Below are 27855 nucleotides of genomic sequence, written 5' to 3'. Positions count from 1 at the left end.
CCTCGACCTACCTTCCTGAGAGCCGGAACCCGACCGCGGGGGGAAGAGAGACTCGAGAGCAGATGCTTGAACTGAAATAACTTTATTTTGGGGGGTTTGCTTCGCTGACAGACCCCTTAGCGCAGGGCTCCCCTCCCCTCCCTCCCCTCCCCCTCCGCCGCCAGTACCAATCCTACCCCTCTTTCTCCTCGTTTCTCCTCCTCCTCTCTCTCTCGCGTCCGCCGCCGCCTCCGCGTCCTTCCCTCCGCCGCCGCCCGGGGCGCGGAGCCAGACTATGGGTCCCAGGTGGGGGCTGAGCGGCGGCAGCAGCGCGGGCGGCCCGGTCACAGTGCGCACTGCAGCGGGGATGGAGGGGCTCAGTTGGCTGGTGGTTTTCTCTTGACATGGCTCCTGCCCGTGCTGCGAGCAGCGCCCCCGCCGCCGCCTCCTTTTCTGCCGCCGCCACCGCTCCGCCCGCCGGCTGCGGCTAGAGGGCCCGCACCCCGCCCGAGAGTCGGTCCGTGAGTCCCGGTCTCCGCGGGGACAGGGAGGGGAGTTCCCCGTCACCCGCCCCCGCCGCCTCAGTTCCATCCCCTGCCCCCTCGGGAAGCACACTAATGACCCCACCCTAAACTATCCAAACTCGGGAAACATGGTCTGTTCAACGTGAGAGCGAGCTAATCCGGAATCCGGGAACTTAAGGGTCTTTTTTTTTTTTTTTTTTTTTTGGGAGGGGGTGGGCTGGGCATACTTTCAAAAAAGTAATTAATATTAACACAACTATTTTCTTTTCTTCCTACTGGTCCTTCCCATTTACCCTCTCCCGCCTCCTCTACCCGGGCGGGAATGGTTTCCACGATGAAATGAGTGAAAACCCGAGTGATCCTGTGTCTCCCGTGGTGCGAGTGAGTCGCTGCCGCTGAAGGCAAAGGGTGGGGGTGGGACCTGGGGGGGTGGAAGGCAGGTGGTCCCTGGGCACTGCCTGGGATCCGGGAGAAGAACCCGCCACCTTTGCCTCAGCAATGCTCGCAGGAAGATAAGTCGCACTCCCCACGATCTTGAACGGGGGCAGATTCCTAGGGAAGGCTCCCTTGGGGAATGTAGGACTCACTGCAGGGCTGAGGGTGTTGGGATCCCGGGCATTAATCAGGTCTAACCACAGAGCCGGAATAATAATTCTATCGTATTCTATACCCCCTTTCTCTCTGCCATCATGATTTTCCATGGCAGCAGCATTAGCAGCCGCCTGAGGGTGAAAATGTGGGTGATGGGGAAGTTGGTAATGACTCCGCTGTTTTTTCTCATGGCTCCTTTGGGCAACAGCTGTCCGCCCCCGGTATACACTGTAGTTGATTGCAGGGAAACCCTGTACCTCTCCCCTTCCTTCTCTACCGATTTTGCACTTTTCTCTTTGCTCACCACCAAGTGTAATCAATAACAAGCACTGACAGTTCATAGCAATAGTGAAATCTGAAATAACTTAAGAATTAATTAGGTACTACGGCCATGGATCTGGCTGGGTAAAATCCAATTGGATATTTCAGTTTCATTCACCTGCCCTGTTTTGGTGTTTTTTGGGGGGGGGTTTGGGGGTTTTCCTTTTTCCCTTTTTCTTTATAATTTTTTTTTTTTTTTTTAAATTTTGGTATTTGGAAAGCAGGGATCATCACACTTTGCCTTCCCCGTTCCTTCTCATAATCCCTTCTCTAAAGAGGGGTGGGGGTAAATCCATATGGATTTTAAGGATTGGACTGGTGTTAGCTGTGTTTTATTGCACACCTAAATCCTGATAATAGGCTTTTCATTTCCCCCCAAAGCCTTTATTTTGGCATTTAAGCCAGATGTGTTTTCCAAAAAGTTAGTTCCAAGTATTTTCTCCTCTCTTTCTTTCCTTCCTCCCCTTCCTTTTTCCCATAACCCCAAACGTTATTGTCCAAACATGACTGGACAGCAGCTTTTGTTTCTTGACCCTGTAATATGACAGTCTGCTAATATTGCCAGGAGGTGCAGTTTTTGGGTTAACAGTCGTGATTTTTAGCTATTCAATCATATTAGCAGGAAAAAAAATGACTTGTTTCTGTTGTACTTGAGTCTTAAGAAAAAGTGCCCATAGTTTAGTGACAATTTCCAAAGGCTTTAGTACCACCTGTATTTCAAAATGGGGGACCCAAACTCCCGGAAGAAACAAGCTCTGAACAGACTACGTGCTCAGCTTAGAAAGAAAAAAGAATCTCTAGCTGACCAGTTTGACTTCAAGATGTATATTGCCTTTGTATTCAAGGAGAAGGTAATTTAAAATTCTTAATGTGAATTAGCACAAGTGATTTTTGTAAGTGTATATTAAGTTATTTGTTACCCGTAAAATAACTGCTTATTAGGTTAAAGAGTGGTTGACAGAAGTCTACATGTGTGCTTTAACCTGAACCTTCCCGGGTAGTTCTCTGCATGTGTAGTTGTGGTATGACTGCGAAGGGAATGCTCGAGTGCTCCTTGGTTTGGAAATCCTCTGTAAAGCTCGGTAGGGTCCCTTTTTAGGTGACCTGGGGTGAGCAACATTGTAAAACTTCTCATGTAATGTTTCACAAGAAGTTTCATTTATGTGGAGTTACATAGAGAACATAAAGCTGAATTTAAAGACTGTTTATAAAGTGGGATATTTGAAAGTGGTGAATTAGAATCAAAATGTTCACATGCTAAAAGTAAATAGTCTGTTCAGCTTCATGCTAAAAGTACCTTTTCCCGTGGTACATTAGATGAAATACAGTACTGTTAATTTTTAGGAACAGTTACATACTGAAATGGTTTATTTGTGTTTAGAAGTGCAATTTATTAAAATTCAAAAGGACCTGAAGGGGAAATTTAAATTTTGAGGGGGGCTGGCGAACATAATCAGAATTAATTCCACGATTAAATAGCAAGTAATGAGTTGTGAGTAGTCACAGAGGACATGATAAAAGCAGTATATTTCAGCGATCTTTGACGTGAGATTAGGTTATGAATATAAGGAAATACTACTTTGATTTTTGCACCTAAGTTGTGAGCTAATTTCAGGATAGACATACATTCTTGGTGTGGTATGTACTTAATGTTTGGAAGTTTTCCAAGTATTTATCCCACTCTTAACTCTTCTAGAGGTTATTAGTACAGGCATACCTCGGTTTTACTGTGCTTCACCGTATTGTGTGTGCTCTGTGGATATTTTGGTTTTTTACAAATTGAAGGTTTGTGGCAACCCTGGGTTGATTTAAGTCCATCAGTGTCATTTTCCAACAGCATTTGCTCAGTTTATGTCTCTCTGTCACATTTTGGTAATTCTTGAAATGTTTTAGACTTTTTATTGATGTATTTGTGACAGTGACCTATGATCAGTTACTACAACTTACTGAAATCATGGTGGTTAACATTTCTTAGCATTATTTTTCAGTTAAGATATGTATATCATTTTTTTGGACATAATGCTTATTGCACACTTAATAAACTACAGTGTAGGGTAAACATACTTTCTATATGCAAAAGATTAATTCAGCTTCCTATGAGACTGACTTTATTGCTGTGGTCTGGAACTGAATTTGTGGTATCTCCAGGGTATGCCTGTATCTAAGAATGCTCTTAGCAGCTTGAGTATAGCATTGTAAAGGGGTTTCAGACTGGTTTGTATTAAAGTCATTGTTCCAAGATTGGGTAGTACAGGGAATTTATTTCTCCATTTTGTCGTCTTGTTAATATGTTAACTGCAGGAGTGATACGATCAGGTTTTAATTGAAGATATTAGAATGTAAGTTCACTAGAAATCCAAGACCGAGGTGGTGAGATGAGTTCTTTACATTTATATTAAATACCCCAAGTTGTACTGTCTAGTTCTTTTAACACTGTAAAACCCAGTTTTTACTCCATGAATGGACAGTATGCAGACAATTGTCCTGAGTAGTTCATGAGTTTTATAACATAAATTGATGAGCACTTGGTCACAAGTAAATTTGAAACTCAATTTGGTAGACTTTTTTTTTCTTGTTTCATGTATTGACAGTTATTATATAGTATCTAAAAGGAGTAAAGAAACTTGACCCTTTTAAGGAGTTAAAAAATGTTTAATTTATAAAGCTTTGTTAACTGCTGAGATTTTAATTTAGCTGCATATAGAATCAGTTAAATGAAAGTACATCAAGAGTAAGTCCCTTTTTTTTTAAACATTAGGTATGTCTGGTGTTTGTTTCTCATAGTGTTTAAGAAACATTGTTCATAATAAGTTACCTGTTACGGATACCATAATACTATAAAACCATGCAGTAAAACATTCTGATAATAGCCTGTTTGTGTGTGGTTGGGGTAATGGGGCTCAGGGAAGTAAGAGGATCCACCTATTTGAAAATCTATACAAAAATTAACTTGGTTAATAATTTTGCTGAGTTAGTATAAAAGTACCTGATGTTGTAAAGTAAACTGGGTGTTAAAAGACAATGTGCTATTGGTGGGTTAATACACCTTTTCCCCCCCCTTTTAGAAGAAAAAATCAGCACTTTTTGAAGTGTCTGAGGTTATACCAGTTATGACAAATAATTACGAAGAAAATATCCTGAAAGGTGTGCGAGACTCCAGCTACTCCTTGGAAAGTTCCGTAGAGCTTTTACAGAAGGACGTGGTACAGCTCCATGCTCCTCGATACCAGTCTATGAGAAGGGTAAGTTCCGTTTTTCAGTCTCAATTTGGTAAGTTTTTGTGAGTTAAACTTGCTCCCCCCGCCCCCCAAGTATGCATACTTGGTCACAAGTCTCTTGTTGACTTCAAAATCTTGGGGTGCCTGGGTGTCCCAGCAGGTTAAGCCTCTGCCTTCGGCGGTCATGATCTCAGGGTTCTGGGATCGAGTCCCGCATCAGGCTCTCTGCTCAGCGGGGAGCCTGCTTCCCCCTCTTTTCTCTGCCTGTCTCTCTCCCTCTTGTGATCTCTGTCTGTCAAATAAATAAATAAAAAATCTTTAAAAAGTTGACTTCAAAATCTTAAAAAAAAGAAAAAAAAAGTTGGCTTCAGGGGCACCTGGTGGCTCAGTCTGTTAAGCAGCTGCCTTCAGCTCAGGTCTAAAATCTTTTTTCTAAAAAAAAGAAAAAGTTGACTTCAGGGGCGCCTGGGTGGCTCAGTGGGTTAAGCCTCTGCCTTCGGCTCAGGTCATGGTCTCAGCATCCTGGGATCAAGCCCCATATCAGGCTTTCTGCTCAGCAGGGAGCCTGCTTCCTCCTTTCTCTCTGCCTGCCTCTCTGCCTGCTTGTGATTTCTCTCTCTTTGTGTCAAATAAATAAATAAAATCTTTAAAAAAAAAAAAAAAGTTGACTTCAGATAAAACATGGATAAGTTTTCCTCTGTGGTATTAATGCTGATAATGGTGTTTGTTATTGCTGGGAATAATATTTTATATTACTCTTCATTAGATTTTTCTTTTGTGGGGAGAGAACTAACATCATGCTTGTTATAAAAAAGAAGCTTAAAGTAGAAGGAATTATTGTTCCCAGCTTTATAAACTTCTGTAACTCATTGAAAGTTAAAATGAACATACTTGAACAAGACATCCCCATAATTACTGGGATTGGGAAAGGCTGAAGATAACTGTGTACTGGTGTGAAAGAGGTTTATTAACCTTTGAAAATTAATACACTGGACTAGGGTAATAAGGAATAAGAGTGGAAAAATAATTTTCTGTATTAATAAAAATAGCAATTCAGCTGTAATAAGAATGTGAGTAGTAGAAGACCCCTTTGCTTAAATATTAACTAGGTTCTGATTTCGAAAAATGGAAATAAAAATACAGGGACTTCACAAGAAAAAAAAATGAGCTTTCGTTGTAGTTTTCACCATGTGCTGATTAATTTAGGTCGTACTGTGAGGAATATTGGACTGGTTGACTGGGTGGACCCTACAGGATAAAAATTAGAATCAGACCATGAGCTATTCAGGAGATATATATATATATATATATATATGTATATGTATATATATATATGTATATGTATATATACAGTCCTATTACGTTTTGGTATATAAAATGGTGCATAGTGGACCTTTCGTACTTTTGAAATGTTTCTATAGTCAGACCTATAATTCGTGACATGTCTTGTTACAGCTTTGTTTCTTTGAAAGTAATTTTTTTTTTCTTTTTTATCTTTTTGTAGGATGTAATTGGCTGTACTCAGGAGATGGATTTCATTCTTTGGCCTCGGAATGATATTGAAAAAATTGTCTGTCTCCTGTTTTCTAGGTGGAAGGAATCTGATGAGCCTTTTAGGCCTGTTCAGGTATTTTATTCTAAGTGTGGTATGCACTAAGTGAGTAAAAACTCCTGGGATAAAAGCAAACAAATAACTCCTGGGATAGGGCCTAACATAAGAAAAATTTTGGGAATGTGCATTATACTAATCAGTTTTTACTTCATGAGTTACTCCCATCTGTTTGACTATTGTGCTGCAAGAGGAGAAGGCATTGGGGGACAGAATCTCTTGAGAATGAGTGTGTCTTTAAAATAATGGCCAGAGAAAATATTTCAGGGTAGATGTTTGTTGATGTGTAGAAGGGCCTATGAATGAAATTGAGAAGATCTCTCCCCTGTACCATACACACTCCCGAAATAATATATGTAACCATCCGGCTCTCAGAGGAGTCTAGTCTAAGGAATGGCTTAAGAAACCCTTTTCTGGGAGCACCAGGGTGGCGCAGTCACTTAAGGTTGTGATCCCCCAGGGTCCTGGGATCGAGTTCTGCATGGGACTCCCTGTTTAGCAAGGAGTCTGCTTCAGACCCTCCCCACATTCGTGTTCATTCTCTCTCTTGGCTCTCAAATAAAATCTTCAAAAAAAGAAAGAAATAAGGAAAGAAACCCTTTTCCAGGGGTGCCTGGGTGGCTCAGTCGGCTAAGTGTCTGCTTCTTCCTCTCCTTCTACCCCTCCCCCATTCATTCTCTCCCCCCCCCCCCAAATAAAGTCTTTTAAAAAATAATTTTCCAAAAGTAGATTTGTGTATAAAACTATACAGGAGAGAAGTAAATCTGGTAGTGGTTCTTAAGTAATCTTCCTTCACATTGACTTCTGACTTGACATTTGATGTATTAGTTTCTAGTTTTTAAGAGCATACGCCCAATATGTATGGGCGTATGCTCTTAAAGTGATCCTAAATTTATTTATAATACTTTATTTGTATAGGAGAGAGTACTGTAATATCCACCAAAATGTTAGTTGTGGTTAGTTCTAGGTCAGGTGTAGCTCATTTTTCTTTTTTGTTCTGTGCATATGTAGGTATGTACATCTATATTTCATAACTCTACAATGATGATACTTTGGTTTATAATCAGAAACCTAAATAAAGACATTTAAAGATCACTTTAAGCATACTATACTACATATTAGAATGCCTGTTTTAGGCTAATTGCTTAGAAACACGAAAGTTAGGGGCGCCTGGGTGGCTCAGTGGGTTAAGCCATTGCCTTTGGCTCAGGTCATGATCTCAGGGTCCTGGGATCGAGTCCCGCATCGATCGGGCTCTCTGCTCAGCGGGGAGCCTTCTTCCCTCTCTCTGCCTGCCTCTGCCTACTTGTGATATCTCTCTGTCAAATAAATAAAATCGTTAAAAAAAAAAAAAGAAATACGAAAGTTATTGAAAAAATTTTGTGTTCATCTGTTACCATGAACCATCTTTATGGTGTTTTTGTGTATGACAGACAAGTTGGTATACTCCCCATGGTAATGTTCCTGCACATCGCTCAAATTACTGTTCCTCCTCCTAAGACTCACTTGACAGAAATAAGTTCTAAAGATAACATATAGCCTAAATAGAGGTTGAAAGTATTATATATTTATATCTGTCTTCAATGGGCACCATCTGGCTCATGTGAACATGCTGGAGAAGGGAAGTTGGATATAAAAAAGCAAGAAGGCAGGAATGGTAAGGAATGTTTATAGCTGCCAGCACACGTATTGCATCTCAACTGTAACTGCTCTCCAGAGGCACTCTTAGGATTTTTATTATTATTATTTTTTAATTCCGAAATCTTCATTGGAAAAATTTTGGTCCATCACTCGTTGTATTTTTTAAAATTTCTAATACTCTATCTTTCCTTCTGAGACATTTGGGATAGTATAATAGTATAATAGTCTTGTCTCAAGTTAAGTTCTAACTTTTGAAATCATGGCTGCTTATTGAGTGTTGCCTGTGCTAGGCTATCTCCTGAATACTTTATATACATTTAATCTTAGTCCTTATAAGAGTTATGTAGATAGGAAGCTCCTTTTCCAAAGGAAGAAACTGAGGCAGAGTTTAGGTAAATAGCCCAAGGTCATGCAGGTAAGTGGCAGTCAAGACATAACTCCTGTAAAGCTTGTGCTCTTAATTTGCTACTCTCTTTGTATTATGAAAGCCTTAAATTACGGGCAGAATGTAAGCACTATGTAGGATAGAGGTAATATGGTGTAATTTTAGAGTCCAGCTATAGGAAAGAAGTACAGTGTAAAAGATGAATTTATTTCCCCAGTAATTTAAAATAAATGAATATCCTGAATGAGAGGCTTGAAATATAAATAATTTAGTTCATAAGGCAAGTGAGAAAAGGAAAAGTAAACTTGAAAACTTTTTTTTTGGTGTTGAAGTATGTGAAATGAGATTTAGTAAGAACCACAGTAAAGGTTGTTTTTCAATAATGAGTTTGTGCTATATTCAGGGTATTAGGGAGTACTGGGAGGTATTAAAATATCTCTTATTTCCTCTGTATCCCTAAATGCTCTTGGCTACAAATTAGTTTTTCATCACACTATTCAAATATTTTGTTATTCTGGGCATTGCTTTCATGCCACTTGAATTAAGAGTTTTCTTTTTGGTGTACTATTCCTTCCCGAATCTTTGTATTTTCACTAGGGAGACAGAGTAGGAGCCAGGGCGGAGAATGAGGGACAAGTAGATTAACCGATGAGCACAGAGCAGAGCCCAACACTGGGGCTAGATCCCAAGACCCTGAGATCGTGATCTGAGCCAAAGTCAGATCCTTAACCAACAGAGCCACCCCTGCAGTATTTTGACTTTGACACAGTAGTGTTTATGTTGGTTCTGTTCCAGGAATGACATTTCCCAAATTACCTTTTCTTAGTGTTTTCCCCAGGGAAAATTACTGTCTTCTTTCAAGGCCTAATCCAAAATCACATGCTAATACTGTCCATAGTGTCCACTGTGTTTGTTATTTCTCCCTTCTTCACATAGCACTTTGAAAATACCGCATTTCAGGGTTTTACAAATGATGACATCTTATTCTAGGAACGATCCGAATCAAGTTAGGTTTTATATTTGCATGTGCTTGTCCTTTTGGCCAATATAAGAGCCCCTTAAGGGTGGAATAACCTTATTCATATTTTTTATTTAGTTCCTTTCATATACAAAGAGTGCAATAAATATTTGTGCAAAGGTACAATTGAATATTATTTACACAATTATATGTAGGGATAGTGTATCTTACGGCTTACAAGAAAAGTTGGGTGTTAAAATTCTAGATAGCAGGAACTGATGAATTTTCTGTTAGTATTTACTGTGGTTTTTGAAATAATGGGAGAATAAAAATGGAGTCAAATGGACAGTTGTTTTTTTTTTTTTATGGTTCAACAATTCTTAAAGAATTGTTGATTCTTTAAGAGTTGTTCCCTGAATTCCCCAGTAGTCTAGTCATTTCACCCAGCATTTGGTCTCTGCAGACATTTTGTGGGAGGATAGAGTTGATCTTCCTACGTTAAGAGTAGAAGAGTGTTCTGATTTGGTAATAGTTCTTCATAACTTAATTTTTTTAGCCTGAGAAATGTGCATAACATTTTAAAAAAATTCGAGGGGTTCATATATCCTCCACCCCATCTCTGTGAGGACTGGAACTGTATTTCAGGTGTGGGCTTTAAAGCCCACTGTTGCATTCATTAACTATTCTGATGGGTTATAACCCATTTATTTTACTGGAGAGGAAGCTGAAGTTTAGAAAAGTTAGGGGATATGTACAAGGTCACATAAGTAGTAAGATGGACAGCTAAGATCCATGATGGGTGTTCTTTGTAAATAGAAAGGAAGCGGATGTTACTGGCTTAAAGTACTAAGTTGGGAGTCTCGAGCCAAATAGGCTTGAAAAGTCTGGTTTTAGGGACGTCTGGGTGTCTCAGTTGGTTAATCATTCAACCCTTTATTTCAGCTCAAGATATTCATCTTGGGGTCCTGAGATTGGACTCTGCAGGGAGTTTGCTTGAGATCTTCTCTCCCTCCCTCGCTCCCTATCCCCCCAATCTTCTCCCCCACCTCCATATGTGCACTCTGTCTCCTTCTCTAAAACAAAAACATTTTACAGAATGGCGTAAAATCATTGAGAATTAGGGTCGAGTCACTCTGATGAAGTTTTTCTTGGTCAAATTCTATAATGAAGTGGTATCCAGTAGAACATTCTGTGATGAAGGAATACATCTCAATATTGACTGTTAAGAATGGTGGCCACTGGCCACATGGGATTATTGAGCATTTGAAATATGGCTAGAGTTACTGAAGAATTCAATTTTAAATTAACGTTTAGTGAATTAAATTTCTGTAGGCACAGTTGACTCCCATGTTGGACAACATAAGGATGCAAGATGTTTCAGGTGGGATAAGGTCTTTGTAGTTACATGTAAATGTATTTCTGCCTTAGGCCAAATTTGAGTTTCATCACGGTGACTATGAAAAACAGTTTCTGCATGTACTGAGCCGCAAGGACAAGACTGGAATTGTTGTCAACAACCCTAACCAGTCGGTGTTTCTCTTCATTGACAGACAGCACTTGCAGGTAAGCCTTGATTAACTACTTAACAACTTGTTTGAAAAGCTTACTTGTTAGCAAACTGTTAACAATTTGTTAATTGTTAACAAATTAACAATATGTTAATTGTGTTTTGCCACTTCAGCACTGCATTAATTTAGAAGTTATTTGAAAACCAAATAGATATCCTGGGCATCACCCTAGAACAGTGGTTCCCAAGTTTTGCTGCATAGTAGAACTACCCGGGAGCTTTTAAATGTCATAATTCTAATAAGCAATAGAGTTCTAAAAATGCCCCTGTAGAGCTTTTCTGATGTACAGTATGGTCAGCAGATCATAACAACAGATTCTTAAATAGGTAGACTCTCGTGCCCTACTCCAGTCCTGGTTGGTCAGAGAATCAGTGTTTCGAACAAAATCCTTAGATAGGTAGTAGCACATTATATTTTGAGAAGGTTTGGCCCTAGACCTTTTAAATAGGAAAATCTAAAGGAGCAAGGTATGTCTGTGTTTAGAAGATCCACGTGTGTTTTAAGTAAGCACTTCCAGTTTAAGCAACCCAGGCATTCCAGATTATTTTTTATTCTCAAGAACGTTTTTTCATTATTATAAACTTGAATATCCTCACTTGGAATTTATAACAGATACCTTGTTACTTAACCTTAAAAATAGCATTTTAATTATCATTCATTCAACAAAGGAGTGCCTACTTACTGTGCCTGGCGCTGTACAACAGTGAAGAAGACAGAAATCCTGTCCACGTGGATTCCTACTCCATTGTGGGGGAGGCAGTAGGGCAGAACAGTATGTAATCGGTGAGCGCTCAGAGGAAATGGGTGCGGGGTTGTAAGCTGTTGTGTGGGAACCCTGATGGTGCCAGCAGAGGAGGCCTCTATGAAGAGGAGTTGAAGTAAAGGCTTTTAGAAGAGTATGTGTGGTGCTAATTTTGCCCCCCCCCCTTTTTAAAGATTGTATTTATTTGTTTGAAAGAGAGCAAGAACAGGGAGAAGGGCAGAGGGAGGAACAAACTCCCCACTGAGCTGGGGCCTGACATGGGTGGGGGTTGATCCCAGGACCCTGAGATCATGACCTGAGTCAAAGGCAGATAGATGCTTAACCAACTGAGCCACCCAGGTGTCCTTAATTTTGCATTTTAGAGCATGGGTTTCTTTTTACTTAGAGTATGTAAGGCAGTAAGAAAACACAAAGGTGAATCATACTATTGTGTTCAAGGGGCTGAGGACCACTGGGCAAGATTACACACTGACTTTATCTTGTATCTTGCAAGACTGAATCTTGTAAGAAAATGTTAAGTAAATATGTTATAGGTACAAATAAGAGCTGTGGGAATTACAGAAGAAAGTTGACTTCAGTTCGGGGCATTTCATAAAACAGAAAAACCATGACGTGGTTGAGTTTGGGGGTTCTCTTTTCCATTTCTTCTTTACCTTAGCTTTCTTAGTGGTGGATATTTTTAAGTGGCTTTGTTTTTCATTTATAACTACTTGTGTAATTTGAGTAAATTTATTGAGAGAATACTGTATAGCTGGCTATTGACTTATATTATGGAATCCACAGCAAAGACTTTGAGTCTTAGAAGATTTAATAATGACTGTATACTAATGTAGACTTCATTTTCCTACAGATACCTAGATCAATAATATATAGAAATGACAGGTGACTTGAAGGAGTTACTTTGTTTAAATAAGTAGTAAGTTGTCTTCTGTTTATATCTAGGTCAGATGTTTTCTGTGCTTTATGAAGCAAATAGCTTCAGTCCTTTTAATGAAAAGAAAATTGTAAGCTCATAAACTAAATTTGCATTGTAGGTAGGGTGACCAGCAGTCTTTCTGTCTAGAATGCCCTGGTTTTTGCACTGATGTCCCAAGTTCTAAAAACCTCAATCCCCAGGGCAAAGTGGGATGGCTGGTGTCACTTTCATTGTAGATGGATTTGGTCTTCAGTGCTCTTAGGTCCCCCTTCTTTCAGGTTCCTCTCTTGATCTTCGTAAACCGGAGATGTTGCTGTATTTGTGCTATATAGAAGGAGGGAACTGATAGAGTGGCCAGCCCAGAGCCTGCTACGTACCTGAGGCAAAGAGCTTTACAAGTAGGAGCTCACTTAATCCTCACAACATGTGAGCTGTAGGTTTTATTACTCCCTGTTTCATAGGTGAGGAAATCAGGAAACTAAAGAACCTGATCTAGATCATCTAGCAGAGATCTCGTGCCCTTTATTGTAACACAAGATGTGCGAAGAGAGCTAGACCAAATAATTTTGGTGGGCACGTGGGTAGACAGGCACATTGCTGGAGTCTGGATTCTAATCCACATGCAGCCTTCTACTGGCTCTGAAATCTAGGATCAGTAACTTCTGTGAGCATGTTCTTTGTTGAGTAAATGATATGTAAGGTTGTCGGAACATTGAAAATGAAAAAAAAAATGCATCATGTATCAATTCATTACATATATAGACTGCTTTTGCCTTTTTTTAAAGAGGTGTTGTGGTGGAAAGAAGTACTTCGAAGGCGGATCTGGGGATAGCTTCCATTTACTAGCATTCTTTGCCATAAGTCAGATGTGAAATAGTAATGTTGTATCTTTGCTTTCTTCAAGTCCTTTACTCCAGGTTATGCTTCAGTTTTTTCTTTGCTACCTGTTTCATACTGTTTCGTTCACTTCTACCCTGACCACATTTGTTGTCTTTTCTGTAAATAAACATCACTTCACACCTCTTTTTGGATCAGTCTCTGTGAAATGCCTTTAAACCTTTCTTTCCATTAGCAAGTTGTCCATGGTTGACTTTCAGGACCTTAAATTTTTTATTTAGAATAAATTCTCTAAACATTTACTTAGTTTATAATGTTTATTCTTTCTGTATTTTATATGGCAAGGTTTTGTCTTCCTGACCAGATTGAGATCCCTGTGGGAACAGACCATAATTTATTTCCTTATTCTATATGCTTTGTTACTGTGTTCTTAAGTGCTTAATATAATTGTGGGAGATTGATTTATGTGACAGTTGATCACTTATGTTAAAGCCTTATTAAGATTAAAATTATTCCCCTTTCAGACTCCAAAAAACAAAGCTACAATCTTCAAGTTATGCAGCATCTGCCTCTACCTGCCACAGGAACAGCTTACCCACTGGGCAGTTGGCACCATAGAGGACCACCTCCATCCTTATATGCCAGAATAGAGTGCTGACCAGCAAAATGGACAAGATCACAGAGTGCAGCAGCATTTTTTTTCTTGTTTTCTTACACTTTATTCTTTCAGAGTTTAAAGAAAATGGACTCATGCACAGAATACTATGCATTTTGAAACTTGTTCATCCTGGATTTTTTTTTAATTTTTTTTTTTAATTGTGTCTCAGAACTTAAAAAAAAATTAGGTGTCTTCTGCACGGACTGTGTGAAAGAAGATGCTTTGCATATTTGCTGCACTGCATCAGCGTCTTACTAAAATGTGAAATGAAAGGACTCTTGTACACTGAAATGCTTAAAATGTATCTGAAAGCACAAGGTGATACTCATTTTTGATGGTCTTTCCATTTGTGCTGGTTTTTGCCTCTTTGACATCTGTCCTCAGTATTTAGAAGGTGAGAGGTGATGGTAAAAGGTATAAATAACATTTGAAAAAACTTAGCTTTGCTGTAATCACCGTCGTTCCAGAGCACTGTCAGATTCATTCTAATGACCAGAAGTGGTTGTTTAAAAAAAATACGTATAGATACACAACCACGGGAAAGAAATCTTTAAAAAAAAAAAAAAAAAGCAAGCATCTCATTGTAGGCATTCTTGCCTCATGTTTTACTGGGCCATGTTTGTTTCCTGGTACTCATAAATGTATGTATTTTATTTCCAGATCTCTTTCCCCAAGTTACTGTTATAAGAGTATTCTGCTGAATGTGGATACAGTTTATGCTCATTGAGGCAGATCTGGAGTCTGAAGTAGCTAAAGCAGCTATGAAAGTGAGAAACACACTCATAGCTGCAGACACCGTGATAGGTAGAGGACTTGTTTTTTTTTTTGTTTTTTTTTTGTTTTGTTTTGTTTTAAAGAGGAGATTTTTTATTACAAAGAAAATCCAGTGAATTGTGCAGAAATACTGGTTTCTACACCATCCTAAAGGAAAACTTATGAGGGTTTTTGGAGTAGAAAAAAGTTACTAAAGTTGGGATCTTAAATTGTTTAAAAACCATTGAGTGTCAAAGCTCTAAAAGCAGAACTCATATTGTGCAATGAACATAAGGAAAGACTACTGTATAGTTTTTTTTGGTTTTTTTCTTTTTAATGAAGAAAAGCTTTGCTTAAGGGTTGCATACTTTTATGGAGTAAATCTGAATGATCCTACTCCTTTGGAGTAAAACTTAGTGCTTACTGGTTTCCAATTGTATTTAGCTTCTGGTTGGAATTTGAAAAAATGAAAACCTAAATAAAATAGGTGAAAGTTCCCTGACTATTCAGGTGAATACACAAAACTTGAAGTGGTAACTTTTTTTTTCCCAAGTCAATGGGTAGGTGTTACTGATGACCTTGGGGGTTATTTTAGAGTCCACAGCTAAATGGCAAATTCAGAAGGACAGAAATGGCAGGTGGGTTTGTAATTTCAGGACTAAGAATCAAAGACATTTTGTCAGCTTTAACAGTTAGCGGGTTGGCCTTGTTCCTTGCCTCACTGAAGAGAAAATTAAATTTTAAAGTAGGCTCTACACCCAACGTGGGGCTCGAACTCATGACCCCAAAGTCAAGAATCACAGGCTTCACTGAGCCAGCTAGGAGCCCTAGAAAAAAATATTCTTTATTTCAAAGGACTCACGTGTTTTCTCCTCAATTGAAAATTAGAATCTGTTTGAAGCAGTGTCTCTGAATGTTTATTATGGGCAGGTCCTGTTCAAAGCTCTGTTCTTAACAACCGTATGTGGAAAGAGCCACAGATGTTTAGTAACTTGCCCAAGCTCACATCCAGGGTTGGGAAGGATTTAGGACCAGGCTGGCTGGCTCTGCAGAATGCAGGCTTTTAACTGTTCTACTGTATTGTCTTATACATGTTACAAGTCAGGCACTTAAGCAGCCCTTGGTTTTTAAGTTTTTTAGAATAAATTTAGAAAAGATGTAATAGAAAGCTCCTGTATAACCTTTACCCAAGTCTTAGCCACATTTTTTTCCCCACTGTTTTTCTACATATATTTATACATCGCTTCTGAATCATTTGAGAATTTGGTACATCATGCATACATCTTTACTCCTTACCCTCTAGTACTTAGCATATGTCCCAAGTGCAAGGATATTCTTGCATAACCACAATAAAGTTACCAAATTCAGGCAGTTTAATTCTGATAAACCTTTATCTGTTGTCCATTTTCCAGTTCTGTTAATCGTCCTAATACCTCAGGTCGTATCATTCACTATGGGACCCTTGCTGTTGTCAAATCTCTAGCTTCTGTTTGTTTAATGACCTTGACATTTTTGAAGAGTAGGCTAATGTTTAAAAATAGAAAGTGTTCCTCATTTTGCATTTGAATGTTTCTTCAGAGTTAAATTTGGGATTACACAATCTGGCCAGTACCCAATTCAAGTGACCTCACTCCCTTCTCCAGTTAATATCCAGAAATGCACTGTCACTTTGCTCTTGGTTGATGTTAATTTTGATTGGTCAAGGTCGTGTACTGTTTCTGCATTGTATTGTTACTATTTTTCTCCTTGTGACTAGTAGGAATGTAGGCAGCATGGACATGCCCTGCTCTTTTTCAGAGCACCACTGATGATTTTTGATTTTTGCTTAACCAGTCTTTACCGTGATAGCTGCAAAATCGTAATTATCTACCTCTCCCCTCCACACTGAGCAGCATTCTGTCATAAGGAGGAGCTCTCCTGTCTCTGCCACATATTATCTCCCTAAATGATACTTCCTTTGGTTACAATTACAAATTACAAAAAAATTTTTTTCCTTCAATGCTCAGTTTGTTTTCTTGAACACATGCTTACTTTCAAGCACAAGACACCTTAAGGTCAATTTCCCTATCTCATCCTTGCAGTCCTGAAATCAGCCATTTTCTCCAAGCCGCCCAGGTTCCTTTTAGAGGGAAATACTAGAACTTAAGAACTGGGTGCCCACGTTGTGTGCTCACTGCTCCTGGGAAGTCTCTGTCCTTTGAGCAGACAGCAGACAAAGGATAAGCCAGCCTTTAACTGTGGATAGTGTTTCCAAATTCAAGTTGCTTCCTAGATTTCTACTGGGCTTTAGTTTTAAAGTAATCTCATCTCAAAATGGCTTTGCTGTCTTCTTTGCTTTACCTAAGTTTTCAGAAACCCTTTCAGCTAAGAATTTTTTTTGTCCAAGTATCATCTATATAAGATTACAAATAAACCAGAGGTTTAAAATGAAAAATAGAGACCGTCCCGTCCTATGTTCCACTTGGTTCCTATGTCATTTTCCCCAAAGAAAAGAACTATTTCTGGTTGTGCTAGTTTATTTTGAAAGTTACATTTGTTACAAGTCAGCTTTACACTTGGTCTTCATTGTTTGGTGTCTTTGAAGTCAGCCTGCAGGCCTTGGTTTCCCAGGTGTTTAGTGTGTCTGCCTTGTGCCACTAGTTTCCCCGTGGTCTTGTTCATCAGCTCCACAGAGGCAAATGCAAGTGTTTTGCCTTGCTTCAGAACATGCGCTGTTATCACGATGTCTTCTCCTATTTTAGCAGGCGACATGTATCTTGAAGGGAAACAAATTTAAATATAGTTAACAGCAAATAATTTTACTTTTTGAATGTTAAAAAAATTTTAACAGCAATTTTTTATGAGGGGAAATTGTGTGCATCTCTTACACAGCCTTCTTACGTGTTATTTTCCTCTACCAAGTAGTTTAGGAATACTATCGTAAGCTTTCTGTTCTATCAAATGTGGATGGCTGGTCCTGACCAAATTCATCTTCCCCATTCTATAGCCACACAAGTTTTCTTCCATAAATAGGGAAGGCACCCCCCCCTCCCCCCCGCGGCCAAGTTTCCCATCTCATATTTATTTGGGGCTGGTGAAGCCAGCTTTTATTTAGTCTACTTAACTTCCCCAGGTGAAGTATTGCCTGGGCCCTGTACTGTAGGTTCCCCCTTACCTGTGGTCCAGAAGGAAGTAGATGGTCCTCCTGATCTATTTTCACAAGGTCAACAGTAACCTAACACTGCACCCCTGCCTGTCTCTCTCCTCACTTCATCACGTGGGCATTGCATGTCCCGTCCTCACTAGAAGGCTGTGCACAGTGCAAGGGAGTTTGAGAGACCGCACTCATACAGCACCACAGTATATAACACTTGTTCTATTTTATTATCGTTTATCTGTGCCTGGCTTACAAACTTGATCATAGGTATGTGTGTATAGGGAAGAACATATATATGTATATGTTTTGTATATATATTATATAAATATATATAATAGGTTTGGTACTATCTGTGGTTTTGGGCATCCCGGGGGGTCTTGGAATGTAGCCCTGTGGGTAAGAAGGGGACTATTTTATCTGGTCATAACAGTATTTGGGATTCACTCAACTGTACTGGAGTAAATTCTGCACTTTACTGCACTCAAAAACGATTGAATGTAAGAACTATGAGAATTGATAGAGGCCCTTAAACCCTGGTGATGAGCTGCATGTATTTTTTAAGAGACACTTGCCTACCTACCTTAATCGTAAGTTGTCATTTATTTTGGAAATATCAAGAGTAAATCTCTGAGACTGTTTCCCCATTCAAATGAGCCCATTTTTGAAGCTCAGGCACTTCTTGACTGTGACCCGTATCTGACCACACGTGCGTGGAAACTGTGTGTGACTTACTACAAATTCTTCAGGCTCGCGAGAGCAGCAGTAGATCTCAGAAGATCATGAGGTGCCGCGCTCAGCTGGAAGACCTCTGCTCTCAACAGAGGCTCCTGAGGCAAAGTGGAGTCGGCAGCGGGCCTCGCCCCTCACCACCACGGGGACTAAGGTAAGGACTGCAGACCGAGCTCACTCACAATAAGCAGAACCTTTGAGGATCTTAGTTTCAAGAGCATTTCCCTTGCCCTGTGATCTGCTTGTTGCACCTCCATTTATTCCTATGGTAAAGAAGGGCTGAATTTTCTTATGGTCACCTGATGAAAGGCTGAGACTGTATAAAACTCTCATAACTGACGTAATTTCCGTTGCCCTCATGTTGTGTAATACTGGCTTTCCCACCCTGATCCCTGCCCTTCCCCCCAACAAAAGTCATTGTTCCGCTGTGTCCTTGGAAAAAGCAGTTGTCGTGAAAGTGAACCCCTGGGCCTGTGCCCTCTATTGATGGGAGCAGCAGTGGTACTAGTTAATGCTCAAAATGAGTTTTATTACACTTGAAAACAGGTGACCCCTGCAGGTATTTTCAGGGTGGTGAGTGACAGCCTGGCCTCTGGGGGCCTGCTTCCCGATCTCCTAGTTCATGTCTGCAGAGCGTGTTGGCGGTTGCAAGGAGAGAGACAGGATTGCAAAACTGGACATTTGTGTTCGCCTTGTTACAAGGCAATGGCAATGTAGACTTGATGAAAGTTTATCCAGCTTCCCTTTGAATTTTATTCAGGCTTTTTTCTAGGCACTCAGTACAACCCTCATGACGCCTGTACGAGTGGCAGTTGCAAGGCAGTTGTGGACCACATCTGGGCCGTGAGTCTGTGATGCCCCACCCCCACCCTGCCCCTCCGGTGTACAGAATAGGAGCTGAGTGTTTGCTGTTTGGAATGTTTAGGTCATGGCCCCTTTATTCCTGATGCGGCACTTAGCTCCTCTAGTCCTAGATTCTATGGCTGTAGGATCTTTCAGGGCACCTCTATAGCTATACTTCAGGATGACCAGCTCAGGGCATATCCAATTTTATTTATGTTATAAAGGTATTTAGTCTCAGTTGTTTGAAGTGCGTTTTTACATTTAAAAAAGTCACTTGTAGTACCGTCTGGATACGTACGTTATGTTCATATCCACGCTGACTCCCGGCGCTCCCCTTTCAGTGCACAGCAGAGCTATTGTGGATATGTTGTCCACTAAGGTGGCTGTCATACCACCGTGCAGAGTGCCTAATCTGTTGGTGTGGGCGTCTTCTACTTTCATTTCACAAATCACTTTCCCAGGGACAGCAGAGACAAGAGTCACCTAAGTGTAAAAAAAAATTTTTTTCAACATTCTTTGGTATTAAGAAACCCAAACAGCCCATCAAGAATTATCACTGGAGGGGCACCTGGGTGGCTCAGTGGGTTGGAGCCTCTGCCTTCGGCTCAGGTCATGATCTCACGGTCCTGGAATGGAGTCCCGTGTCGGGCTCTCTGCTTAGCGGGAAGCCTGTTTCCTTCTCTCTCTCTGCCTGCCTCTCTGCCTACTTCTCATCTCTCTGTCAAATAAATGAGTGGAATCTTAAAAAAAAAAAAAAAAAAAAGAATTATCACTGGATTAAATGGAGTCACTCCAGGGGCGCCTGGCACGTCTCTTGATCTCTTGGGGTTGTAAGTTCAAGCCCCATGCTGGGTGTAGAAACTGCTTAAAAATAAAATCTTAAATCATCCCAAAAAAGTTAACTAGAGGGACGCCTGGGTGGCTCAGTTGGTTAAGTGGCTGCCTTCGGCTCAGGTCATGATCCCAGCGTCCTGGGATCTAGTCCCACATCGGGCTCCTTGCTCGGCAGGGAGCCTGCTTCTCCCTCTGCCTCTAGCCTGCCACTCTGTCTGCTTGTGCTTGCGCTCTGTATCTCTCTCTCTCTCTGTAACAACAACAAAAAAAAGTTAACTAGAAATTCAAGTAAGTTACAGATATTAGAAATAGCAAGTAAGTTACAAATGATAGACATTAACCCCTATAGAAATTGTTCTTAAAGAAAAAGGAATACTGGGATGCCTGGGTGGCTCAGTCGTTCAGCATCTGCCTTTAGCTCAGGTCATGATCACAGGGTCCTGGGACCGAGCCCACTCTCCTGCTGTGTTCCCTCTCTCACTGTATTTCTCTCTGTCAAATAAATAAAATCTAAAAAAAAAAAAAAAAGACAAGAAAAAGGAATATTTAGGGAAAGAGTAGTTCTGGTTAATCTCCACTCTGCAGAAATTTTGGACCCACAAAGCTGGCGGGTCTATTAACCCATGACAGGTTTAACTTGGATGTTCCCTAGTTGTTGGAGAGTAATTTTTATGATTTTGTAATGAATGGTTTTAACAATTTAAAAAACAGACGAAGAAATTCAGTAATTCAGTGAGTTACTAGAATCAACAAACTTAAACCATAAACCCATTTTTTAATATAAGCTCAACAATAGAATCCGACAGAGGTGAACTGCAGCTTTCAAGGTCCTGCCCGTTTATAGTACTGTAAGGAAAAAGAATTATATGAGTGTCTGGAGCATTAAATGGTTCGAGTCTACCTAACTGCTACCTTAGCATCTTCCTACGCTAGGTGCTGAGCCAGGCCCTAACGTGCGCTACACAATAAGGAAGGGATAATTTCCGTCTCGTAAGTAACTTAAATTCAGAGTGGTTTGTTGTCAGGGTCACCTATGGTGTGGCAGAACTGACAGAACTCTAGGTCTGTCTTCGAGTCTCCCTCAGCAGTAACCGTGAAGTGTCTGGATATGCAGTGTTCTCTAGGCTCCTACCAGGAAGACACCTGAGAATTTCACAAGCCACAACTTCAGCGGTTTTGCTGCGGTTTATCCCCGAGAAGTAAAATGGAACAGAGCCAAACAATATAAATCATCCTGAACAATTTTATGTCCTGTTTTGCTTAATGTACATCAGTGCCAAGTAAATATTAGAACAGGATCAAGTGTATTCATACAATGAATGATCTAACCACAAGATGTCCTCATAAACTAATGGACTTATCAAGCAGGACCAAGGTGTAAGCTCCCCATACTTGGGCACTGAGTACGACAAACGCTGGCCATGTGAAGAATGAAATCCAATCCCTGCTCGTCAGGGCTTCACAACCTGAAGGGAGAGGCGAGCACACGGAGCAGGGACTTCCTAGAGACAGAACAGATCCAAGTCACTAGAAGGGTATCTAATGGAAGTATGTCTTCAGAGAACAGACATTAGGAAGGGCTTCTTGGGGATCGGCAACCAAATCGTGATGGACTGAGTAAGCCAAGTGAAAATGGGGAAGGCAGCCAGGCAGGGCAGGGGAGAGAACGAAATCGAGCCTCACAGACACCAGAGGCAGTTTGGTGCCATGTAAGCGTGGGGTGTGTTTAGTAGAGGTTAGTTGTTCAAGTCCCGTTGGATTCTCTGACTTCAGCTGGGATGGGTGACAGGAGGAAATACAAACATTGACTTTCCACTGCAGAATACAGTTTTTGTTTTGTTTTGTTTTAAAGATTTTATTTATTTGACACAGAAAGAGAGATCACAAGCAGGCAGAGAGGCAGGCAGAGAGAGAGAGAGAGAGGGAAGCAGGCTCCCTGCCAAGCAGAGAGCCTGATGCGGGACTCGATCCCAGGACCCTGAGATCATGACCTGAGCCAAAGGCAGAGGCCTTAACCCACTGAGCCACCCAGGCGTCCCCAGAATAGTTTTTAATTCTTTTTCTTTCTCCCAACTTGAAAGGTCAAAGGACACACAAGTATACAAGAGTGGTTTAAAATATACATTGGAAGAGAGAGTGTTTTGACAGTCAGCCTGACATGGCAAGAGAAATGCTTTTATGTGTGGCCATTTCTCATCTCCCTAGATGAAGGGATTCAGCCAGTGGGAGCTAACAAAGGAATGTCCCAGTCATCTGCCCAAAGCTAGTAAGTGATCTTGTTGGGGAAGAAGCCAATGGAGAGCTGACCTCTGTTTGATGAAAAAAAAAAAAAAATTTAAAAAAAAAACTCCGTTTCCATTAAGATAGAGGCTGTAGGGGACACAGTTGTTATTAACTGTGTCATTAACTATGGCCGACTTGGAGTTAGGGATGGCACTCAGCCGCCCCAGGTGTGTGGTCTCCATCCTCACATCTCAGACGTGGACACTTGGATCCTCCTTCAACTCCGACATCTCCGGTTCAACCCCTGTGCAAAATCACCTCCCTTCACACCTCGCCTGGACTGCTGCAGACAACTAGGTCCTGCTCCATTCGGTCTTGTGGGAGGATGTCCGGAAAGCCTTTTGTGATGCAGTGGTTCAGGAATATATTTGCTGTGGCCCCAATGATACAGAGAATTAACTGCCCAGATACTTGCATTCCCGGGATCCCATGGGTCGGGCAGCTGCAGGAGGCTGGCAAGAACCTTTATGGCTCAGCCCAGTCTGACGCATGGGCTCTGTGGTTTATCACAGAAATTAGATATGTGCACAGACAACCATCCATCCCTTTTCTAGATGGCTTGCAGTGAACTGTGTCTTTCGCGTTCCTCGTGCAGTCAGGGGAGTCTGTGTGACTCGTGCGGCATGCCGCCCTCCTCTCCTCGCCCAAACACCTAAATTCCATCACACGGAACGTACTTGAGGTGAGTCTCCCCCTTCCTCCCCTACCTTTTCAGTAAAGACGGAAGGGATGCCCAGAACCGACAGCAGTGAAGGAGATGGTCCCTAGTAGGAGGTCTGAATGCGCCTGGCACAGAGTCAGTGCTCAAATGTTTGCTCCGTGAGGGACTACGGTCCAACCGGAAGGGCACTGCAGGAGCAGTCCGTGACAAAATGCACGACAAGGGGCGGTACCGGCACCTGACTGACCGGACCGCAGGGGGGAGGAGTCTCTTCTCGGAAGAGCCACCCTGCTGGGCCCCTGGCGGGAGGCACTGACACACGCTTCTGAGCCTCTACTATGGACTTGCCCCCAAGTAGGGAAATCAACAGACGCTCTTGCAGGATCCGCAATAGGCCCCACAGCAAACAGCGTGCACAGTGGAGCCGAGAAAGACAGCAAGCGATGCTGGGGACAGAGGTGGTGGAGGAGCCAAACTAAGATGTCCAAGTCCTCAGGAAGGTAACAAGCCAGCAGAGCTTGTAAGAGAAGGCCAGAAATAAGAGATGTTAGCAAACGACTGCCACGAGAGGCACAACGAAGCCCAAGGAAGAGCGAAGGGGGCTTGAACGAAACAGTGAATGGAATTCAGCCGGCGGAAGTAACATCAGTTCCCTGGAGTGGTGGGGACAGTGACCGATGGGCTAGGAAGGAACATGAACCACCACTAGTTTTTCACAACGGCTGGTAAATGGCAGGTTTTACTGAATCATTCTAAAATATCTATAAATACGGACACTATGAAGACCTCACATTAGTAAGCTTTCTGCCCTACACGTGTGCTCTGCTGCCTTGAGCCTGGAAAAGGGGCTAATGGAGAAGGACCATCCCTATCCCATAGACATTGAGGACCGGGGCAATGTCTGTTCCCATTTCCTGATCTCCTCGCCAGCGCGGGGGGACATACAAACTCCGTAGAATTGTTGCAGGTGATCTAGTTTGGAATCTAGCATTTGAAATATGGAGCCATTTGCAGGAAGGGACGGTGCCTTGCAGGTAAGTAAATATGGTGAGTCAAGGCCCAGCACACAGCTTTGTTGTCCTAGGACAGTGCCATGAATCAAACAGCAACAAAGAAGTTTTAAGTAACCTCTCTTCACTGAGGAACAGCATTCCAGAAATTCCTGCAAGTCCTAGCCCGGTTGAGTAAATGTTATACTGCCTTTATTTTTTTTATAGTGTTCTGTGCTGAATTTTAAAAATATATATATTTAACTTCTATCAAAGCTCTCAGTCACTTTCTGAGATCTTCAGAAAACAGAGGACTTGAATAAAAGGGCTTCTTAGACAAGTGGCAGAACATTTCAGCAGCAGCCATTTCCAAGTGTGCACGGAGTCCTAAACCCTGACTATCTTCCATGGTGGAAGAAATGTAAATTCACCATTTCTTTCAACTGGACCTCCATTCACCACTGCTAAAAGTATTAATGTTCCAGAATATTTACAGTTGCTCTGAACTGATGCCAAATCCCTTTCCCCTATAGTATCAGCAACTTCTGACTTGAGTCCATAATTTCACCAATTATATCTTGACTCCTTAAATCTTAGCATCTAAACCGCCATGTTCCTTCTCTTCATTAGATTTTTAATGACAACAATCATTCATTTTATATGAATTCATTATAATAAACAGTGTAGGGTTGCATTCCCTACCTAGCACTCCTTCACTACTCTGTGTCATTCACTGGCATTCTCCAGTGAATGACATGTATAAATATTCAAATATTTATACATATATAGGGTTTCCCCCTTTTCTTTTTATAAAATTACAAAAACGGGATCACATTCTACATATTACTTTGCAGCTTCCGTTTTTTTCTTCCTAGTAAATCACAACCATGCCTGTAGTTCCAGTCCCAGAACTCTCTCAATGGCTTTGTGCTCTGCCCTACTATTGAATATATTAGATTTATTAAACTCTTGCTTGACATGTGTGTTCTTGCCATATTTTTTACCATTACAAAGTTACTTTTATTTGTAGAAGATCAATCACCAGAATTAGATAGCTGGGGAAAAGGTATGTAAATTTTTAACAAATCTGCCAGATTCCTTTTCAAAAGCAGTAAGAGTGCTTCATTCCCTAATTCCTCATCAATAATGTATATTATTACTCTGAGTTACTCTTTTTACAATGTGATAGGCAAAATAATGTTATCTCACAGTTTAAATGTGTATTAACCAGATTACGAGCCAGGAAGCATGCTTAGTGCCTGACTTTCATGCTTATTGTCTGACACTACATCTCTTGTGTAAACAGCCGGCTGATACACTTTGGCCCACTTACCAAACTTTTTATAGCTCTTCTTACCATATCTGATTTTTAGCTCCTATTCATAGAGAAATCCTTTTCCAGATAATTCTATTTTGACTTTTATTGGGTTTTTCTTTTCCATGAAGAGTTCGTATTAGTAAAGTGCAGAGTGCCTGACACACAGTACATGCTATGAAAATTTCAAGATAAAAATTTCCAATTTTATAAGGTCATCCACATCATTTTGTGACATGCTTCTATGATAATACGTCATTTTTTAAACTGTGACTCCTTTACATGGAGCTACGAGTGATTTCTTTTACCAGTTCCTCTGTAGCTGAACATTTAAGTTATTTCACATGTCTGATATCACGAATAATGTTACAACCAGTATTTTTGTATTTAAGTCTTTGAACAAAGCTTGCTTTATTATTTTCTTGTGCATTTCTTAGACCTAGATGATTTTAATGGCCAATAATGAATTTGGAAATAATCTGTTGTTCTGTCATTGTTGACAAATTTTCTAAATAATAGAAATAATTGTGCTTTTGTGGTCAGTTCAAAGCCTCATGGTTCTTCTAGTAAGTATAAGGTTGGTTTGGTTGTTTGTTTTAAAGATTTTATTTCACAGAGAGAAAGCAAGACGGGGAGGAGTACAAGCAGGGGAAGGGGCAGAGAGAGAGAGAGAAGCAGGCTCCCTGATGAGTAGGGAGCCCGATGCAGGACTCGATCCCAGGACCCCAGGATCAGGACCTGAGCCAAAGGCAGTTGTTTGGCCAACTGAGCCACCCAGGCGCCCAGTATAAGGTTTGTTCTTACCTTCTTACCCATTCCTGTAGTCTCTGAGATTCTAAACCTTAATGAAGGTTTAACTAAAATTAAATCCTAAACCTTAATGCTTCTCTTTAGTCTGTGTTCTTCCTCTTGGGACATCTCATTTCCTTATACATCATCTCGTTTCTGTAAGGATGACTACGCAATTTTACCTCGCTTCACAACTCCACTCCCTTATTTCTGCGTTGGACTCTACATAGCCTTTCCAGACCCTCGCACGGTGCCTCTCACTTGAGCTTCCCAAGATATGTTCCTCCACATGTGTTACTGTGGGACTTAAACATGATAAAGTGAAGCATGTTTACTTATGGCAGAATTAGTCAATGTTTTAATGTATAAAAAGGCTAGATCATCTCCACTTACGTGAAGTACGTAGAGTACTCAAATTCAGAGAGACAGACAGTACATGGTGTTGCCATGGCTGGAGGAAAAGGGAATGGAGTTACTGTTTCATGAAGACGGAGTTCCAGTTTTGCAAGCCGAAGAGTTCTGGAGGCGGATGGTAGTGACAGTCGCACAACAGTATGAATGCAGTTAATACCGAATCGTATACTTTAACATGGTTAAAACGGCAAATTTAATGTTATGTATATTTTGTCGCAATTTTTGTTTTTAAAAAGAGGGGATACGACATCAATGTTTCCTGAACTTTTTTATTCATGGGACTCTCTTTCTCAGGGAACATCTGATGGCACCATGTTCCCTGGATCCCACTTTCCTTCTCTCCTAGGTAATAAACTCCTCGAAGGCAAGGGACTGTGGCTGGTATTTCATGATCTCACAGTACTTGGTTTGTTGACTGATTTAAGGCGATCTAAGAGCAGGACATCTGACTGTTCTAATATATTAGTGTTTTATAAAAGATAGGTTTTGTGGGTGTTTATAAACACTGAGAAACTGGAGATTTTTTGTTTTGTTTTTTTTTTTTGTTTTACAAAGGACAGCCTTAAAATAATAAAGATGTTCTAAGTTAAGATCTTGTGCATTAATTTGACACCCGAAGCAGGACTGAGTGCAAAGTGCCTTCTTCAACAGATCAGTTTTGGAGGAATAGAAAGTCATCATCATTTAGCAGATTTTATATGCTGGTTCTAAACATCTGTCCAAGACCCAAAGCTCCATGGGAATATTATGAACATTTCAAGTGTTATCTTAATTCATTGACTTAAAAAAAAATTTTTTTTTAAATGGGGCACCTGTGTGGCTCAGTCAGCTGAGTGTCTGACTCCTGGTTTTGGTTCAGGTTGTGATCTCAGGGTTGTGGGATCGTGTCCCAGGTTGGGCTCCATGTCTCAGTGTGGAGTCTGCTTAGACTCTCTCCTCTCCCTCTGCCCCTCCCTGCTCCTCAAAAGACAAAAACAAAACAGAACAAAAAGACCTTCAAAAGAATCAGAGGTTAGCACTCAGGACAGAATTGTCTTTTGTATATAATCAAGAAAAAAACAGCACCTCTCTTTTGGCGAGCTGGTTGTCTCTACTGGGGTAGTTAGTAAGGCCACTGTAGGCCTGGATAATGGGGCAGACT

The 27855-nt window shown here is 40.8% G+C and overlaps 2 protein-coding genes and 1 long non-coding RNA gene across 4 annotated transcripts in view; 2 read left to right on the top strand and 1 right to left on the bottom strand.

Annotated features, from left to right (window-relative positions):
• Nucleotides 1-667: 667 nt before the first annotated feature.
• On the top strand, nt 668-15245 carry CUNH6orf62 (chromosome unknown C6orf62 homolog). Of its 2 annotated transcripts, none has more exons than XM_045085116.1 (5): nt 668-884; nt 4481-4657; nt 6138-6260; nt 10655-10789; nt 13835-15245. In XM_045085116.1, the coding sequence occupies exons 1-5, from the start codon at nt 843-845 to the stop codon at nt 13958-13960; spliced, it is 603 nt and encodes a 200-aa protein (XP_044941051.1). In that variant the 5' UTR covers nt 668-842; the 3' UTR covers nt 13961-15245. The 2 variants fall into 2 exon arrangements, with proteins under 2 accessions (XP_044941051.1, XP_044941050.1); XM_045085115.1 differs by having other exon boundaries at nt 668-2266.
• Nucleotides 15246-17219: 1974 nt separating this feature from the next.
• Nucleotides 17220-27855, bottom strand: part of ACOT13 (acyl-CoA thioesterase 13) — a 14470-nt gene continuing 3834 nt past the window's right edge. The window contains exons 2-3 of the mRNA XM_045085118.1: nt 19728-19912; nt 17220-17476 (exon numbers count right to left, since the gene is read on the bottom strand). Coding sequence (XP_044941053.1) covers nt 17284-17476; nt 19728-19912 — 378 coding nt within the window. The 3' untranslated portion in view covers nt 17220-17283. The remainder of the gene's footprint in view (nt 17477-19727; nt 19913-27855) is intronic.
• Nucleotides 22260-27304, top strand: LOC106006671. Its single transcript, XR_001180934.2, has 2 exons — nt 22260-22529; nt 23101-27304. It is a non-coding gene; the product is annotated as an uncharacterized LOC106006671 (long non-coding RNA).

This window comes from Mustela putorius, unplaced genomic scaffold (assembly GCF_011764305.1).
Source record: "Mustela putorius furo isolate JIRA1106 unplaced genomic scaffold, ASM1176430v1.1 tig00000831_pilon_pilon_pilon, whole genome shotgun sequence".
NCBI lineage: Eukaryota > Metazoa > Chordata > Mammalia > Carnivora > Mustelidae > Mustela > Mustela putorius.
Note: the sequence above shows the minus strand (reverse complement) of the source record. Positions and strands in the feature narration are given on the sequence as shown.

Coding starts and splice junctions, on each gene's coding strand:
- CUNH6orf62 (XM_045085115.1), top strand. CDS start 2,138: ATGGGGGACCCAAACTCCCGGAAGAAACAAGCTCTGAACAGACTACGT. Junction 2,267..4,480: donor CCTTTGTATTCAAGGAGAAG/GTAATTTAAAAT, acceptor CCCCCCTTTTAG/AAGAAAAAATCAGCACTTTT. Junction 10,790..13,834: donor TTGACAGACAGCACTTGCAG/GTAAGCCTTGAT, acceptor TTCCCCTTTCAG/ACTCCAAAAAACAAAGCTAC.